Raw genomic sequence first — 19,331 nt, 5'->3', positions numbered from 1 at the left:
ACCAAAATAAATAAAAGTATCTGGCTCAAAACAATGTATATTTAAAATGCACTCTTATGATAAACGTTTACTTACATCCAGACAAATTCCTACCTTTGGTAACTTGTTAATTAAAACAGATGAACAAATTTTCAAATGTACTTTAGGTACATCCATCTCTGTAGGCATAGCCACCACTGCCAGGCAACTCAACAACGCTCACACAAATCATCTCCAGGTAGAGTAAGCCAAAGTTTTCTAGTCAATCTGCCTATCTCCTTTCTCATTCTTTCCAAACTAGTTTCCACACAGCAATAAACATAAAGCTTTTTCCAACCTCCATTATCAACTTCCTTTTCCCATTAGGAAAAAAAGACGGTGTGGGGGCCATGTGGACAATGTGGGGAATAACAGTTTGAGACCAGTCCAGGAAAAATGATCATGAGGCCCCTTTTCAACCTACAGCGAAGTGTGGGGGCACACATGTGTCACCCCAAGATACGTGGGAGGCTGAGACTGGGAAGCACGGTTGCAAAACAGCCCAGGCAGGGAGACTCCATCTCAAAATAAAGAAGCTCCATATGGTGATACATGCCTATCATCCCAGCTTTGAGGGAAAGCCTAAAATATGTGTGTGGTCCAAACATACACCTGAGCAGGATGATAAACCCTATCTCAAAAATAACCAGCATAAGCAAAAAGGGCTGAGCCAGTACAAGGCCTCAAGTTTAAATCCCAGTGCTGTTTAAAAAGGGAAAAAAAGAACCTGGCAAACATCACCTTCACCGAGTGCTAAAAATTTTTATCACAAGGACACCATCATGCTTTTTCTAATACAAACCACAAAAATAACAGAGCATGAATTCACTGGTATACCTCCAAATGTAACACAAAACCTTATTGAGAGACAGGCTACAAAGTAACAAGTAACAAACTCTCTACTCTAAAACTATCAAGGGCATGCAGCTAGGAATATAGCTGGATTAGAGTGCCTGCCCAGAGTGTAAAAGGCTGTGTGGGAGTGATCCCCAGCAACACTAAAAGGAAAATCAATGTCAGAGTCATGAAAAATAAAACTGAGGAACTATTTACAGACTGGGGGATACTAAAGAGATGTAATTAAATACAATCCATGCAAAATTAGATCCTGAGCTTGTATATAACACTATTGGAAAAATCAGCCAATTTCAAATTTTAAAGATTTAAGTTTTTGTTTTGCATTTTTTTGTTGTTGCTGCTGCCAGTCCTGGGGCTTGAACTTAAGCTTCTTTCGCTCAAGGCTAATGCTCTTCCACATAAACCACACGACCACTTCCAAAGCTGACAGATTATGCCAATCTGAGTTATAGAACAGTTATATAACACAGGAGGGCATCCTTGTACTTAGGAAGTAAACTTCAAAATATTAAGTACTGGAATATCTTGACATATTCCCATTATACCTCAAATCACACTGGAAAATACTGACAAGGACTTTCATTATCTGGCCATCACCCAATTATCTTGAGATACATACTCTCCTATCAAAGGAGAGATTTTTATTTCCTTCTATTTCCAAAAACTTTGAATTTGGAATTTAGCTTATATTTTCCCACATTTTTGGTCTGAAATGACCTGCCTTAAAAAAAAAGGGGGGGGGGTGCTTTTCTTCAGGCCAGATATGGTCATAGCTGTTCAGGAGGTTGAGATTTAATGAAAGTTTCAAAACCAGCCCAGTCTGGACAGAAAATTCTAAGGCTCTTTATCTCTAATAAAACTCAGAAAAAGTTGGAAGTGGTTGCTGTGATTCAAGTGGTAGAATACTAGCCTTGAGCACAAAAGATTAAGGACAGCGATCAGGCCTTGAGCTCAAGCCCCAGGAACAGCACCCCAAAAAAATTTTTTTCAGCAATCATTTATTCATTCAGTACAGAAAACTTACTGTTACCAAACATAGTTCAATGGCATAGGAATTTGGTAGCTAACAAGTACTTATAGCTTATACACCTTTGTGATGCTTTTAGAAAGGATGACAAACAAAACTGTTAAGTTTTTTAAAAGTATATGGTACAATGGGATAGTGGCTAAGTGTTATAAAGGAAAAATAGTGATAGAGGGATTAGAAAAATGCATGAGGTGAGGTAGGGAAGGATCTACTTTAAAAGTGAAGGAAGTGATGAAGACAGCCAAGCAAGTTTTTCTGAAGAAAAATGCCAGAACCGGGCCCGGAGTTTGGCCTAGTGGTTAAAGTGCTTGCCTAGCATGCATGACGACCCAGGTTCAATTCCTTGGTACCACATACATAGAAAAAAGCCAGAAGTGGTGCTGAGGCTCAAGTGGTAGGGCTCTAACCTTGAGAAAGTCCAAGGACAGTGCTCAGCCCCTGAGCTCAAGCCCAGGACTGGCAAAAAAAAAAAAAAAGAAAAAAGAAAAAAAAGAAAAATGCCAGAACCCTGGAATGAGTGTACCTGAGAATGTACCTGGCATAGCCACTAAGCATAGGAGAAGACAATAGTAATGGTACCCTAAATACAACTTTTGGCTTCTACTATATGGAGAGGATAAATGAAAGAGTAATATGAAATAATTTATGTTTATAGTCACCCATGGCTGCTCTGCAGAAAACTGATTATAGGGGGTGAAATCATAGGATTAGGAAAACAGACTGGAAACTACTATGGTAATCCAATATGCTAACACCTCACCCTTTCAAAAAATTCCATGAACACACAAAATGGGTCTATTTGTGGGTGTTGTTACTAACCCCACGCAAGAGAGTCAGTAAAATGCTGTTTAAAAACCTTTTCTCAGGGCCAGGAGTTTGGCCAAGTGATTGAATGCTTGCCTAGCATGCACAAAGATCAGGGTTCAGTTCACATTCATAGAAAAAGCCGGATGTGGTGCTGTGGCTCAAGTGGCTGAGTACTAACCTTGAGAAAACCGAAGAACAGTGTTCAGGCCCTGAGTTCAAACCCCAGAATTGGCCAAAAAAAAAAACCCTTTTCTCAGGCCAGGAGCATGACCTAATAAAAGAGTGCCTGCCTAGCATGCATTAAGCCTTGGGTTCAATTCCTTGGTACCAAATACACAGAAAAAGGAGGAAGTGCTGCTGTGGCTCAAGTGGTAGAGTGCTAGCCTTGAGAAAGCTCAAGGACAGTGCTCAGGCCCTGAGTTAAAGCCCCAGAACTGGCCAAAAAAAAAAAAAGCTTTTCTCCTGTCACTGAAAAGTAAGACTCTCTAGTTAGATTATAAATAGGAACTTTCAAAGAATGAGCCCATGAGGAGGGAACCTCATGTGCCAAGAGCCTGAGCAACAGAGTATCTAAAGGTGTATCAGGCTCAACCTAGAGCCCAAGTTGGCTACTGAGAAAGAACTGGCAAACGTTTTCTGAAAAGGGGTATTCCAGACATGGCTGTGGGAAACCAAGGGTAGAATGTAAATGCTTCTATAACAAGACCAACTCCTGTCCTGCGCCTGGTACTTTTTGTTTTGGAGGTGGACATTCCAATGATGAGCATACCAGACACACATCAGGTTGAGACATTCTCTGAAAGAAAAGTAAGAGTTCAACTAGGCTTACTTCTGTAATTCCAGCATTTAGGAAACTCAAGCAGGAGGATTGTGGCTCAAGTCCAGCTATGACAAAAAGTTACCACAAGCTAGGTATGGTAGTTCACATCTGTAATCCTAGCTACATAAGAGGTTACATAAATGGGAGGATGATAGTCCAAGCTTGCCTGGACAAATATCTCAAGATCCTATTTGAAAAATAACCTAAATCAAAAAGGACTGGAAGCACATATCTAGTGATAACATACTTGTGCATTCAAACCTCCATACCAAGATGAAGGGAAAAAAAAAAAAAAAAGCAAGTCTGTTATAAGGTTATCTAGTTCTTTCGTATAGTTCCTAAAGCTTATGTTTCCCACTGGCACCTGCCATGGTTTAGGTATGAATGAATGCCCCCAGAAAGTTCATGTGTTAAGGACTTGGTGGCACTACTGGCTGGATCTTGAAAGCACTAACCCAATGATGAGTGCATAGCTGAATGGGCTTTTAGACGGTAGAGTCTAGTTGGAGAAAGTGGATAACTGGGGCATGCCTTTGAAGTGTGTATCTTATGCTAACCTCTTTTCTCTGTCTTTGCCTTTCCACCCCCAAGAGGTGAGCAGCCTCCCATCATGGGCTCCCTGCACCACCTTCTGCCTTATCACAGGCCCAAAGGAGCCAGCTGAACATGGTCTAAACTGTGAGCCAAAATAAAGCCTCCATCCCTTAAGACATTTTCCTCTGCTATCTTGTCACAGCCACAAAAAGTGAACACAACACCTAACTGAAGCACATCCTTCTCCAAAGAGCGCAGGCTTTTCACCTGGAACACCAGACACAGCTGGCTGGAGGCAAGAGGCAATCTCCCTGACAGATTCAAATATTGGGTGCCAAGCCATTGCCAAGTATGTAGATTACATGACAGCAAACCTAGGTAGCAGGTAAGGATGGCCACTAGCCAGGGAGGCAGGCACTAGAAGCAAAGGGCAGAATGAAGCCCAGGGAACACCAGGTAATTTTCCAAGGACCATAGCACTAACTACTAGAATACCCAGACTGTACTGGAACACCCAATTCAGTTTCCAAGGGTATTAACACGAACCACTCGAGTACCCATAGCCTACACAGAAACTTGTACCAGGGTTAGCCTTATCTTGCTGACATCTGCTATAAAGTAGGCAAGGAAGGAAATAGTGAGAAATGGAGTTAAAATGGGGAAGAAAAACAGCTAAACTGAATATTCTGAATTTTTGCATACATTCTCTTCACTATAAAGATTTTGCAATCAGCTCACAAAACTTGAGCAAGATGAGGGGAATAGTGCATTTATATTGTTCATCTAAATGATAAAAGATATGAGGTAGAGTTTTCGAAGCAAACTGTCTGTATTAGGACAAGCATGTAAAGTTAAATGGAAGTATAAGGAAAGGGCAGTTACTAGAAATCCACTATGTCTCATCGGTAAGGGCAGTTACTAGAAATCCACTATGTCTCATCGGTATGGAGCCATCCAAAACAAAAGAGGCTTTTTATACTTGAAAGTAGCAATTGACAAACGCAGTTACCACAGGCCAAATGTTATCTAGTTCTTTCATATAATTCCTAGAGCTTATGTATCAAAATTCTCTAGAAAGAGAACTACCATGCCCTGCTCTTTATTATTTACATAAAAATTGCTATAGGGATCCACAGCCTCCAACATGTGTAGACAGGTAGAAAGACTGGTTAGCACACTAACTCAGAAAGTTGATCCCAAAAACATTAATGTACTTTGGGAATCAGTGCTACAAATAGTATTCTTATAAGCCAGGCAAGGTGGCTCATACCTGTAATCCTAGCTACTCAGGAGGCTGAGATCTGAAGATCACAGTTCAAAGTCAGTTCGGGCATTAAAGTCCCTGAGAGTTTTATCTCCAATTAACCACAAGAAAACCAGCTAAGGGTAGGGTAGTAGCCTTGAGCTGTCCTCAGGGAAAACGCCTAGGCCCAGAGTTCAAGTCCCACAACAGACAAAAAAAAAAAAGGTATTCTTATAGTATGTACACACACACACACACCCCAACCAGTCCTGGGGCTTGAATTCATGACGCAAGCATTATCCCTGAGCTTTTTGGCGCAAGGCTCATGCTTTACCACTTAACCCACAACTTCACTTCTGGCTTCTGGAGTAGTTAAAACTTTCCTGCCTGGACTGACACCCAACTAGATTTTATTTTTAAAATAAATGGATTTTTAATCACTTATTTAAAATGTAAAATCCTAAGCATACCTAAAAGGTACAATAATGTCAGATCTGAGTTTAATTTTCTATTTCTTAGCTGTCTGATCATGTGTGAGCTATTCCATTTCTCTAAAGCCTTTCTAAAGTAAGGCAATACTCCCCTATGGGTGAGGGAATAAATGTTGTCATAAATAAAAAATGCTGGGCCAGGAGCATGGCCTAGTGGTAGCATGCTCGCCTAGCATGCACAAAGCCCTGAGTTTTATTCCCTGGAACCACATACTAGAAAAAGCCGGAAGTAAAGTGGCAGAGTGCTAGCATTGAGCAAAAAGGGTCCAAGGACAGTGTCCAGACCCTGAGTTCAAGCCCCAGGAAGTAAAGTGGCAGAGTGCTAGCACTGAGCAAAAAGGGTCCAAGGACAGTGTCCAGACCCTGAGTTCAAGCCCCAGGACTTGGAAAAAAAAAAAAAAACAAAACATGCTTAAGGTAGTATCTGGATACACAGTACACACTTGACAAATGAGATACAGATTTTGCAAATACATATAAGTGCTTTTTTCCTATATGTACTCTTCTATTTTAAAAAAAATGTAATATAATAATTTAAAAATCCAAAGAAGCAGGCCTGGCTCCCCAAAGCCAGTTGCTGGTTCCTCGGCCTTGTAATAAAAGCCACATGGACCCCCCGTCCAAAAAAAAAAAAAACAAAAATCTCATGGGAGGTTGTGGGTGTAATTCAGAGGTATTAGCATGACCAAGACATGGCCAAGGTCCAGGGTTTAACCCAAAGCACTGAAGAAAAAAAAAAATCTCCTGAGGGAGAAAAAAGTACTTTAAAAAAATAACACATTTCGGGGCCGGGAGTTTGGCCTAGTGGTTAAAGTGCTTGTCTAGCATGCACGAAGACCCGGGTTCGATTCCTCGGTACCACATACATAGAAAAAACCCAGAAGTGGTGCTGAGGCTCAAGTGGTAGAGCTCTAACCTTGAGAAAGTCCAAGGACAGTGCTCAGGCCCTGAGCTGAAGCCCAGGACTGGCAAAAAAAAAAAAAAAAATAACACATTTCTTTAAAAAAAATCCTAAGAGTGGCCAAATCCCTTTCTGAACATAAGTTTAAAAGTCTGGCTCTTTGGTCTCAGTGGCAGAGGCAAGATGACAAAGGGAACACCATCCTTAGGAAAGCGTCCAATAAGACGTGCACGATGTGCCGCTACTGTGGTTCTAGGGCCTACTACATTCAGAAGTCGATGTGTGGCAAATGCAGCTACTCTATAAAATGCAAGAGAAAGTATAACTGGAGTGCCAAGGCTAAGAGACAAAACTCTATAGGGACAGGCCAGATGAGGCATCTAAAAATTATCTATTGCAGATTCAGGCATGGATTCCATGGAGGAACAATACCCAAACCCAAGACAGCAGCTGTTGCAGCATCATCTTGAGAATTTCAAAGATTAGCCATAAATAAATTTTTTGGCATAAAAAAATAAAAGTTTGTAAGAGAAAAGTATAAAAATCAACAACAACCAATCCATATTAGACAGATAATGTAACACATACTTCTATAATCCTTTACTACTTAAGGAGAGGAATTAGAGGATCAAAAACCTTGGACCAAGAGCTCAGGGACAGTGCCCAGGCTCAGAGTTCAAGTACTATGACCAACCAAAAAAAAAAAAAAAAAAGCTTGGACCAGTTACAGGTGAGCTAACCTCATACATCCCTCTTATGCCTGACTTTCATCAAATTTATCCCAAAAAAAAATCATTGCTATAGCTTAAGTATGACGGCAAATCAGTCTGGGAGCTGAAACCTCAGTCAAGCTGTGCCAAAAAGAAGTTACCTATATGGGCTTAAATGTTTGTCATAAATGCCAAAGATACTATTATGGATACACAAAATGATAGTCTTGCCAAGCAATTATATATACTACACACCAGAAATGTCAAAAATAAATGAAATTTTTAATTTTATCTATGCAAAAAAAATTACTGAGCAAAACTGAAGTCTAACAACTACCAACACTCTTTGAGAACAAGTGTCAAATACAATGTGTCTTTCTATTCTCCACATCTTCTTCCTATAGTGTGGTCCCAAGATTCCACATTAGCAGTTAACAAACTGTACCAATGCCCTTAGCACAAAGGTATTTCAATATCTCACTCCTAAGTTAACAATCAGAACATAAGCAAAAGTTGTAAAGATAGAGCAGCAATAATTGCTTTCCTGAACAAAGTGCTAAAATATTAACACTTGGAAAATATTTTGGAAATTGCGAGGCAAGTTCAACTGAGTTTATTTTACAACACAGAAAATGAAACAAATCTGTTCAGAAATCTCACAAAATCTATATAAATGTTCCTTCAATTACAGAAAACTGACCTGGGCCTAGTGATTCATGCCTGTAATCCTAGCTACTCAGGAGGCTGAGATCTGAGGAATGAGGTTCAAAGCCAGCCTGGGCACTAAAAACAGCCAGACTCGTCTCCACTAGAAAACAGGAAGTGGCACTGTGGCTCCAGGAGTAGGGCTGTAGGTAAGCCTTGAACTGAAGAGCTCAGGGACAGTGCCCAGGGGCAGAGTTCAAGCCCCACAACCCACAAAAAAAAGAAAAAAAAAAGTTAACTGAGGCAGGAAGAGTATGAAGAGTATGATAAGCCAGTATCTTAGAACTCAGAAGGTAGACTTAGAAGGACCTTAAATTCATGAGTTAACTCCAGCTTAAGCCACATAGAAGGAACTTGTATAAAAACACCAGGACATGCTTATAATCCCAGCACTTGGCAGGCTAGGACAGGAAGCCTATGAGTTCAAAACTAGCCTGGCCAGGTAATTAGTTACAAGCTATTCAATGCTACATATCAAGATCCTGTTTCAAACAAAGAAAAACAAAAAATCACCACACTCTTAGGGCTGGAGATGTAGCTCAATGGTAAAGCATTTGCTTGGCCAGGGATCCATCTCCAGCACTGCTTACCTATGTCACAAAGATGGGGGGGGGGAGTCCATTCCTCAGTACCACATACACAAGAAGAGCCAGAAGTGGTGCCATGGATCAAGTAGTAGAGCGCTGGCCTTGAGGAAAATCTAAGGACAGTGCTTAGGCCCTGAGTTCAAACCCCAGGACTAGCAAAAATAAATAAATAAATAAATAAAAACATTATATATATATATAAAAAATATTTAATCCTTCAAAAAATGTCTAGTACTTGCTTTAAATGTCTCAACAGTGTGATTCACAACTATGTAGTGTTCCAGTCCAGATACCCCCCAAGGGAGTTTTGTATATAAACTCAGGCCCCGAGTGCTGTCCCTGAACTTTTATGCTCGAGGATACAGGTCTACCACTTGAGCCACACGGCTGATGCTTCCGGCTTATGTTTTTTGTGGGGGGAATGGAAGGTAGTTGAGTGGAAATAACAGTCTCATGGACTCCCCCACCAACCACCACCTTGCACTGGCTTTGAACTGCAGGCCTCAGATCTCGGCGTCCTGAGCCACCGGCGGGGCGCCCGGCTGGTCACTCAAGTTTTAAGTAACTCTCTCATTTACAATTCTCCTTACAGCTCGTTCATCAGACGACTGCTTTCAAGCGACCTATGTAATGAATAGTAAACAGACATGGGGGGGGGGGGTCCGGTGTCCCGATTCCAAGAACAACACACACCACTTCCTCCCAACCACTACTGGTAGGAAATTCAAGGTTGAGCCTTGGCACCAAGTCCTGAGGCAGTGGCGGAACCAACGTGGGCGTGCGGTCCCCCTTTGAAAATAAAAATCAAATAAAACTCGTCTAAGTCATCAAGAGAGATGGGTGCGTGGCAGGCTTCCAGGTAAAGAACCCCCTCGGTGACACCTGGAAGGACGGGGAGGACCGGGACCCGCCCGGCCAGTCTCACCGGGGAAGAATGCAGGCCACACCCACGGCCCCGGCCCCTGAGTCCGGGCGGGGCGGCCTCCGCAGCCGGCCGGGCCCGGGTGAGGGAGGGTGAGGGAGGGGCGAGGCCTGGGGGCGCCCGCCGCCCACCACCCTCCCGCCCCGGCCCGCGCCCACCTCAGCAGCGTCTCGAGCGCGCCCTCGTGCTTGTCGAGCGGGCGGCCGAGCGCGGCGCGCCTCAGCTTGCTGAGCTCCTCGGCGGCGCGGCAGTACTGGGCCTGCTCCTCGCCGCCGCTCGGGTACGTCTGCTGGATGAACTTCACCAGCGGCTTGGCCAGGTCCACCTCCGACGTCTTTTTCAGCTGCACCGAAATGAACGTCGCCATGATGAAGCGCCGGCCGGCCGTACCAGGGGGCCGCGAAGACGGCGGAGCAGTGACAGGGCCGAAGCGCGACGGTTACCCCGGCGGCGGCGGCGGACGAGCGGACCGACGGACGTGAGAACCGCCTAGCGCTTCTTCGGGACTGGCTACTTCCGGGAGCGGCGGACACGGCGCAGGCGCGCTGAGGAGGAGCGTGCGTCGTGTGGTCACGTGAGATGGTCCCGGGGACGCACTTCACCTGCACGGGGAGGGGTGGGGGGGGATCCCGGCCTGCTTCTCCTCCGCGGCGGTGCATCGACCTGGGCCCTCCACCAGCTCAGCCGAGGGGCCGGGAGGGGGATGGCTGGCCTGCCCAGCGCCTTGTAGACCCTGGGGTATTGTGACCTAGGGAGCCCCATTCGGCTTCTGGGCAGCAGCTGTGAATGCACCGGGAGCTTGGTAGGCAGAGCCCCTGTGCAGTTCACAGCAGGTAAGGAGAAAACCCAGGTAAGCCAGCACACTCTCCTAAGGAGGGGGGACAAAAAGAAAAAAAACTGGAACCAAAGGCTTGCTCCCCACAAGCGAGGTTTCAACATCTGATGTCTGAGAAGATGCTTGACATTAGAATGGGGGGGAAGAGTGGAGAGCCAGACCAGCAGCCCTTACTTGAAAATGAAAATTAATTCCATGGCAGAACATAAAAACCAAGCTGTGGATGGCAGAACAGCTCAGGAGACTGAGGCTGAAAGATGCAGAGTTGAAGGCCAGCCTGGGCTACATGGACAGATGCTGTCTCGGAATCAGAAAGCGGCAGCCAGCCCTCTGGGTCTGGACTGAGGTCAAGCAGAGAATAAAACTGGAAGAGAAAGCATGTATCGGGTCCTTCAGAATCTTGTTTTGCTTTGGGGGAAAGTACAAATAACACTTTACACTTTCCTTTTTTTTTTTTTTTTGGCGATTCCTGAGGCTTGAACTCAAGACCTGAACACTGTCCTTGGACTTTACCAAGGAATCAAACCAGGGTATTCATGCAGGTTAGGCAAGCACTCTACCGCTAAGCCAAACTCCCAGCCCCAACAATTTACATTCGGCCACCACGTGGATTAACCCTGGAGATAGTACGAAATATACAATATTCCTGGCCACAAATATATATATATATATATATATATATAGCAGATGAGTGAACTAAATGGTACCATAAAAGTAGCCAAAGAAATTACAAGGAAGGGCCGGGAGTTTGGCCTAGTGGTTAAAGTGCTTGCCTAGCATGCATGAAGACCCGGGTTCGATTCCTCGGTACCACATACATAGAAAAAAGCCGGGAAGTGGTGCTGAGGCTCAAGTGGTAGAGCTCTAGCCTTGAGAAAATCCAAGGACAGTGCTCAGGCCCTGAGCCCAAGCCCAGGACTGGCAAAAAAAAAAAAAAAAAAAAAGAAATTACAAGGAAGAGGGACTGGGAGTTTGGCCTAGTGGTAGAGTGCTTGCCTAGCATGCACGAAGACCCAGGTTCGATTCCTCAGTTCCACATACACAGAAAAAAGCCAGAAGTGGTGCTGTGGCTCAAGTGGTAGAGCTCTGACTTTGAGAAAGTCCAAGGACATTGCTCAGGCCCTGAGCTGAAACCCAGGACTGGCAAAAAAAAAAAAAGAAAGAAAGAAATTACAAGGAAGAAATAAAACTACTTTAGGATGAACATAAGGATAGTACAGTCTGAATTGGATACTAGTCTGAAAAGACAATTCAAACAATATTTTTAGGACAACTGGAGACATTTGACTGTAGAAAGACCAAATATTAGGTGAAGACTGAGTGGCCATAGAAAGGTAGAGATCAGGGCTGGGCACGGTGGCTCACGTATGTAATCCTAGCTACCCCAGAGGCTGAGGTCTGAGGATTGCGGTTCAAAGCCAGCCTTGGCACTAAAGTCTGTGAGACTCTTATCTCCACCCAGAAAACCAGAAGTGGTGCTGTGACTTAAGGGCAGTAGCTTGAGCTGAAGAGCTCATAGACAACACCCAGGCTCACAGTTCAAGTCCCACTACAGACAGAAAAAAAAATAGATATCGGGGCTGTGAGCATGGTAGAGTGCTTACCTAACATGCACAAAGCCCTGGATTCCATTCCTTGGTAACACATGCACAGAAAAAGCCGGAAGTGGCACTGTGGCTAGAGTGGTGGTGTGCTAGCCTTGAGAAAGCTCAAGCACAGTGCCCAGACCCTAAGTTCAAGCCCCAGAACTGGAAAAAATAAGGGGGGAGGGGGGTAGAGATCATTCATTGAAAGAGAACATGTGACAGTATTACAATGTCATTATCACTTTTAAAAATATGCAAGTATATATTTAATGTACCATGAAGGGTTGTACCCTAAGGTCTCCGCATCTTTGAAAATAGAAATGTGTATTTTTGCCTAGTGGTAGAAAGCTTGCCTAGCATTCATGAAACCCTGGGTTCAATACATCTGTACCACATACACAGAAAAAGCCAAAGTGGTGCTGTGGCTCAAGTAGTAGTAGAGTGCTAACCTTAAGAAACCCCAAGGAGGGCCAGGAGTTTGGCCTAGTGGTAGAGTGCTTGCCTAGCATGCATGAAGACCCAGGTTTGATTCCTCAGTACCACATACATAGAAAAAAGCCAGAAGTGGTGCTGAGGCTCAAGTGGTAGAGCTCTACCCTTGAGAAAATTCAAGGACAGTGCTCAGGCCCTGAGCTCAAGCCCAGGACTGGCAAAAATAAATTAATTAATTAAAATTTGTATTTTTTCTATATTATCTTGCATAAATGTTTTTACTATACTTTATTTTGTAAAAGCTTTATTTTACCATGATTTGTAAAAATGTCTAAACTATTCTCAGTTCACCTCTACATGTTTGTTTCAAACCAAGTGCCGCTATAAAAGAGAAAAAAGACATTCAAGTTCAAGCCAGGCATGCTGCTATATATCTGTAATGTCAGGACTTTGGTAGCTCAGAAAGGATGACAAAGTAAAAGTATATAAAGTTAAAAACAAGTATAGTAAGCTAAGACGAATTCATGAGTTAAAAAATATCTATATACATTTAGAAGAGCCTAAGTAAATTTTGTTTATATAGCACTGACCTATGAATGAAATCTGAGTGTTCCCTTCCTACTCTCTACACTACCCCTAAATCGCAGCTTCTAGTCCTACAGCTCCCTTCTTTGCCAAGTGCCCTCTACCCGTGTACCCTCTCTTCTCTTTTGCATACTTTTACTATACCTTTCTATTTGGGGAAAGTTTTAGATATATAAATGTCACTGTTACACACTTGTCTGCTGTTTTTGGTACAATAGCATGCTGCCGGTTTTGAAGTGTAAGAGCAGTAGACTGAACCATATATGTCTAGATGTAAGCTAGGCCATCAGAGTTTGTGTAAGTGCATTCTATGATACTCAAGCAGTAGAGCACCTACCTAGCAAGCTCAAAGCCCTGAGTTCAATTCTCAATACCTCCCCATTAAAAAATAAAACCCCTGGGATTGTGTTTCCAAATAACATCAAATGTGTCTGGCCAACTCTATAGAAATTAAAGAAAACTGCTCTGGGTGACTATAGACGTTACATTTGGAAGTATAAAGAAGATACATTTGGAAATATAAAGGGGACACTTTTGGATCAAGTCTGCTCTGAATAATAGTGGGTAGTGTTAACTTGGTTAAAACAGATGGGGCATAATGACTCACGCCTATAATCCTAGCTACTCAGGAAGCTGAGATCTGAGGATCAAGGTTCAAAGCCAGCCCAGGTACAAAAGGACCTGAGACTCTTATGTGCAATTAACCTCTAGAAAACGAGAAGTGGAGCTTGGCTCAAGGCGCAGGATGGTAGCCTTGAGCTGAAGAGCTCAGAGACAATGCCCAGGCCCATGGGGTAGGGCAGTTGAGGAGCTCAGGGACAGCACCCAAGCCAGAGTTAAAGCCACATGACTCAAAAAACAACAACAACAAAAAACAGATGGGGCTGGAGATGTAGGTCAGTGGTAGAACACTTTCCTAGCATGATTGGAGCCCTAAATTCTATTCCCTACATGGTAGTTATGGGGAAGAGTCAGATAAATTATGGGTCAGGGAAGAAAATAGAAATCTTCCAACCTGTGATTAGACCATACTCTGGAAAGTGCTTGTCCTTGGGAGGTATGTAACCAGGGTAGTCAAAACTGCCCCCTACTGTAAGTTGGAAAGAACTCCACTCCCCTCACCCAACACATCCTCTCTCAGGGTATTAGTCTAGTCTAGCGCTTTCCAAGCAGTTAATTCCAGAAGACATTTAACACTACCTGGAAACTATTACTGATAGTTTTTCTGGAGCTATTTTTCCATTGAATTCCTTTTTTTTTTCCTCCTTGACTTGTAAATACTATTTATTTTTGTGCCAGTACCAGCACTACAGTTCAGTGCCTCACACTCTGACTGGGTTTTCTTGCTGGCAGTTGGCATTGTACCTCTTGAACCAAGCCTCCAGTCTAGCATTTTGCTAATTGGAAATTCTGCCTAGCCTGGCTTCAAACTCAGCCTCAGGAGTAATTAGGATGACAGATGTGAGCCACCAATGCCAGCTAGCACTATTCTTTTTTTTTTTTTTGGCCAGTCCTGGGCTTGGGCTCAGGGCCTGAGCACTGTCCTTGGATTTTTCTCAAGGCTAGAGCTCTACCACTTGAGCCTCAGTACCACTTCCAGCTTTTTTTTTGTATGTATGTGGTATCAAGGAATCAAACCCTGGTCTTCGTGCATGCTAGGCAAGCACTTTAGCCACTAGGCCAAACTCCTGGCCCCAGCACTATTCTTAAAATATATTTTACATTACCATTTTTCCATTTGATTGGGGAGTTTTTATAGGGGAGGGGGTTGAGAATTCAAGACCTTGCCACTGTCCCTGAGCTGCCTTTATTTTTTTTATTATTTTATTAGCTTTTTTGAGTCTCAGCTCAAATTCCAGCTGTTTGGGTGCTTAATTGGAGATAGTCTCAGATTTTCCTGCCCAGCCTTACTTTGAACCATGATCCTTAGATGGTAGCCTCCTGAATAGGTAGAATTATAGGCATGAGCTACTGGTATCCAGCTCTTTTCACTGTTTTTAACATTGAAATTAAAAGGGTGAACACAATATATCATGTATATTCTATGTCTTTGTCCTTTTGTGGTATGTTCAAGGAACACCCAGTCCAAAGATGAAAAGCTTGTATAGTTCACACAAGTCCCACAAGAGGTCACTGTTGAATCACATCCACTACGATCTCAAGACCTTTCACAAGACCTAGTTACTAAACCTTAAGTGTCTGGTTCCATAGCTTACTAACACAAAGAGTTAAAATTTGTAGGAGCTAGCCAAGAAATCTCCAGCAATGTTATGTTAAGCCCAGGAGAGCTGACCAAGTTTCACTTCCTATCGTGGTGAAATTTATCTTGAATGAATTCTGGTATCTTGCTGCCATCTCAAGGCTCACTTCTTTCCCAGATGCTAAAGTAGCATTAACCTCCTCACCCCCAGGTCATCACATCTCAGTAACTTTTCCAGAAGGTTCGTCAGTCTGTGGGAATTTTTTTTCTTTCAGCAACTTTCATACTCTTTTGAACCAAAGTGCATGATGATTGGAGCTATACTGTCAACTCCCAAAATGTCTGGCTATATTACCCTACGCCCAACTACAAGGAACCCACAAGCAGGTCTTCCACAACAAAGCGCTATTAAAGGATCTTCACCAATACAAATGTAGCTGTGATAGGTTCTTTGTTAAGACAGAAAGAAAAAAAAAAAAGATCTATTCAGTGCGGGAGGTAAAATTTTAATGTTTATTATGAGAAACATCCTTTATTTCTTCTAGAGGTAAAAGTATGATTTTTATAATCCTAAGATTTGTGAACTCGGGGCCGGGAGTTTGGCCTAGTGGTTGAGTGCTTGCCTAGCTTGCACGAAGACCCGGGTTCGAGTCCTCGGTACCACATACATAGAAAAAAGCCAGAAGTGGTGCTGAGGCTCAAGTGGTAGAGCTTCTAGCCTTGAGAAAGTCCAAGGACAGTGCTCAGGCCCTGAGCTCAAGCCCGGACTGGCAAAAAAAAAAAAAAAAAAGATTTGTAAACTCTTCAAAAAACACGACTTCCTCAAAGCACATACCATCTTAAAAAAAATCTTAGCAATATACATTTGCACTTAAAATACACAGCACCATTGTCTTCTACTAAAATTCTACATTAAAACCCCACATGACTTCCTGTAAATATGCTCCCCCTTGTACTTTAGAAATTCCAAAACACATTCAGTACAATATTTATTCTTATTTCCTTAGGAAACACAGGACTAAAGACGTCTTTTGACATGACTTCTTCCTGATGGCTGAACAACAATCACCCTCAGCTTTATTTTAAAGTATTCTCTAACTTGCTGATATAAGATACAACTAGAATTCAATAAAATTTGGAGGGCCCAAGTGGATGATGGAGGAGAAATATTTAAAGTCTACCCTGTGCCATAAACTTAAAACAATTTACAAGGAAAACCCTCAGATGTTTATCAATGCACCCTTCATGTTTTTTTAATTCCTCAAAGCAGTTTAATATCAGAAGCAATTCCTGAGTGTCTGCCATAAGCAGTATTTAAATACATTTTCCTAGCTGGGCACGCAGTGGCTCATACCTGTAATCCTAGCTACTCAGAAGGCTGAGATCTGAGGATCAAGGTTCAAAGCCATCCCAGGCACAAAAGAACCTGAGACTCTTATCTCCAATCAACCCCTAGAAAATGGGAAGTGAGGCTTGGCTCAAGGGTAGGGTGGTAACCTCGAGCCAAATAGCTCAGGGACAGTGCCCAGGCTGAGTTAAAGCCCCATGACCCACAAAAAAATAAATACATGCATACATACATACATACATACATACACTTGCATACACATATAGATAGATATAATGCATATACAAATATATTTATAACTTAGCTCATTTGATTCTGTATTAATTTACCTCCCCCCAGCATTTTATTAAGTCTTCTCCTTTCAGTTCCCAATGTGCCAGTGCAATAGCTTATGCTCTAGGAATTGGCATGCTACAGACATTTCTCCAATGTGAGCATCTGCATGTCTGTTGAGCCAGATCTCCGGAGTCACTTCAGGTCAGTTTTCTCAATCTCATTAAACCATGAACACTTCACATCTTCGTCATCAGGCACCATGACTGCCTTGAGTGAAACCTATTGTAGGCTGTCTGGAGCATTTCTTGTATGTGACTTACCAAATTTGTGCTTAAATGCCATCTCTGCATTTTTCTCCTGGTATGGGAAGAGCTTTGTAACTTGGAACTGTTCCAAATTACTTTTCATTTTCATTACCTTTTCTGCAAGCAATGGTATATTAATAGGAAAGCAGGACCAGAAATGCTGGAGAAGTTCTCTAACAGCCACATACAAGTATTTCCATTGAGACAGAATATCATCTGGCACCATCTAGTTTATGGTTTGCTGTGCCTCTCCCTGCATAAGTGTTTCTTCAGGTGACAGTGCTGTGACAGTACTAGCATCACTACTTGAAAGGATCTGAGTTAATCTGGGTGTATAAGTTTCCCGTTCTTGTCTAAACTTTGAAGAGAATCAATAATGCCTTGACTTACTGCTCACTGTAGTGACTGGATTGGAGTTGGACCAGGATAATACCTATCTGACGTCTTAATGTTTAGTGCAGTTGTTTGAATGGAATTGATTTTTTTCCCAAATCATCATCATCTATGGACTTTTGTAACTTTGTCCTTTTGGCTGCTGGCTGACAGCAGTCAGCAGCTCCATAATTTTCATTCATGCAGCTGGGTTTGCCATTTTCTTTATTCTATGCTTGGGGTTTCCTGAGACCAGCTGACAAAACCATGGCACTGTAATAGTTAAATCTCTTGATGGCAGCATTACTACGCTCCTTTATGGATTTAGGATTGGAAGTACATGGCTCCGAGGAAATCCTATATCTCTCATCTAATGACTTGTATTCCAAAGCTGTCAAATCTAGTAGTGGGTTTTTGACTCCTAATGAAACCATTGTTTTTAACCCCTTTTCATCTATTTTGGCACATTCTGCAAAGAGATCCTTTGACTCTGTGTTTAGCTTGTCCCTATGAAAATAGTGAGACTGGAAAAAACATGCCCAAAATTCCTTTTCTGTCATGTTGTAGGGAACATTTTTTTGCATACCTCATCTTTACTGCTGGATAGGTCCTAAGTATGGATTCAGTTATATCAGATGTTAAACGATATCTCAGATCGTTACAGTTATCTATTTGGGACCAGACAGCCAGAAATGCTGTAGAAATACCAACATCCTGCTTGTGACTGGATGTAGAAGAACTATCCATTGGGTTTATGTTTAAACGACTGGCCCAAAATTCCTCAGCACTGATCACTTGACTTTATAAAGCTGAAACAACCTGGGATCTTCCTGAATTATCCTGCTTTTTACTTCTAGCTCCTGACTTTCCCCTTGAATTTGGGCAGTAGCTGCTGGAGAAAGGCCTTCACTTCATCTTGCTCTTTCACTATCTTGCTCTCACTGGAAAAAAAAAAGAAATTAATTTTGTCTCCCCTATGCAGAACCAATTGCAGCCGAACTTTAGCTTTTCCTTTCGGACTGATTTTCTGACATTTAATATCTGCATACATGCAGCTGATTGTAAATCTATCTTTGCCCTTAGGTGCCCAAGCAATTCTTTCTGCCATGAGGTACAGTGTGCCATTCTGCTTCCTTTGAAGCAACCAACTTTTTTCACAGCCAACAAAAACGCTTCAGATGAAGTTGCCATAATGGCAAGTGGAAACTAGTGTCCCCAGCAAGGAATAAGAAACAAAGATGGATCACATGGCACTCCACTTGGCTCATTGAAGCCGTGGTTGAGAAGAGGCTGAACCCCAGCAGTAGCCACAGTAGTCACCACTGCCTCTCTTCCTGCGGGGTTCTCAGCTCCATCACTGGCTGCGAGGATCTTGGGGAGCATGTGACTAAAGGCTCCATGCTGAATAGCTCTTCTTAAAAAATAAAAAGGGGGGGAGGGATTTTATTACACACTATCTCTACATATTTAAGGCATTTGTCAAATGGATAAGAACTCAAAAATTTCAGTATTAGAATTCAAAAACTCATTTCCTATTTTTCATTTTGTTTTTCTTAGCCACCTGTAACAGCAATGTGGATTGTATGTATGACTAGCAAATCATTTCATATCTCCAAGCCTCACTCTTCACATCTGAAGATCTCTACCACATAGTGTTACTATGACAATAAAATATGTAAGTTTTGCCAGTGCTGGGACTCTCACCTGTTATCCAGCTACTCAGGAGGCTGAGATCTGAGGATCTCAGAAGCCATCCAAGGCAGGAAAGT

The 19,331-nt window shown here is 42.6% G+C and overlaps 1 protein-coding gene, 1 long non-coding RNA gene and 2 pseudogenes across 3 annotated transcripts in view; 2 read left to right on the top strand and 2 right to left on the bottom strand.

The window, feature by feature from the left end:
- Pdcd6ip (programmed cell death 6 interacting protein) overlaps positions 1-10,077 on the bottom strand; it is a 61,187-nt gene extending 51,110 nt beyond the window's left edge. For both annotated transcript variants that reach the window (XM_090351867.1, XM_090351868.1), the window contains exon 1: positions 9,782-10,077. In XM_090351867.1, the coding sequence (XP_090207993.1) occupies positions 9,782-9,990 (209 nt within the window). In that variant the 5' untranslated portion in view covers positions 9,991-10,077. The remainder of the gene's footprint in view (positions 1-9,781) is intronic.
- LOC150050063 (large ribosomal subunit protein eL37-like) lies at positions 6,883-7,169 on the top strand (annotated as a pseudogene).
- A 153-nt stretch (positions 10,078-10,230) lies between the features above and the next one.
- Positions 10,231-19,253, top strand: LOC150050060 (uncharacterized). Its single transcript, XR_016538565.1, has 4 exons — positions 10,231-10,456; positions 16,269-16,348; positions 16,975-17,086; positions 19,120-19,253. It is a non-coding gene; the product is annotated as an uncharacterized LOC150050060 (long non-coding RNA).
- Positions 17,122-18,756, bottom strand: LOC150050061 (general transcription factor IIH subunit 1 pseudogene; annotated as a pseudogene).
- Positions 19,254-19,331: the final 78 nt, after the last annotated feature.

This window comes from Megascapheus bottae, chromosome 18 (genome assembly GCF_031878675.1).
Source record: "Megascapheus bottae isolate mThoBot1 chromosome 18, mThoBot2.hap1, whole genome shotgun sequence".
In the NCBI taxonomy this organism is placed as follows: Eukaryota; Metazoa; Chordata; class Mammalia; order Rodentia; family Geomyidae; genus Megascapheus; species Megascapheus bottae.
This window is presented reverse-complemented; position numbering and strand designations above follow the sequence as displayed.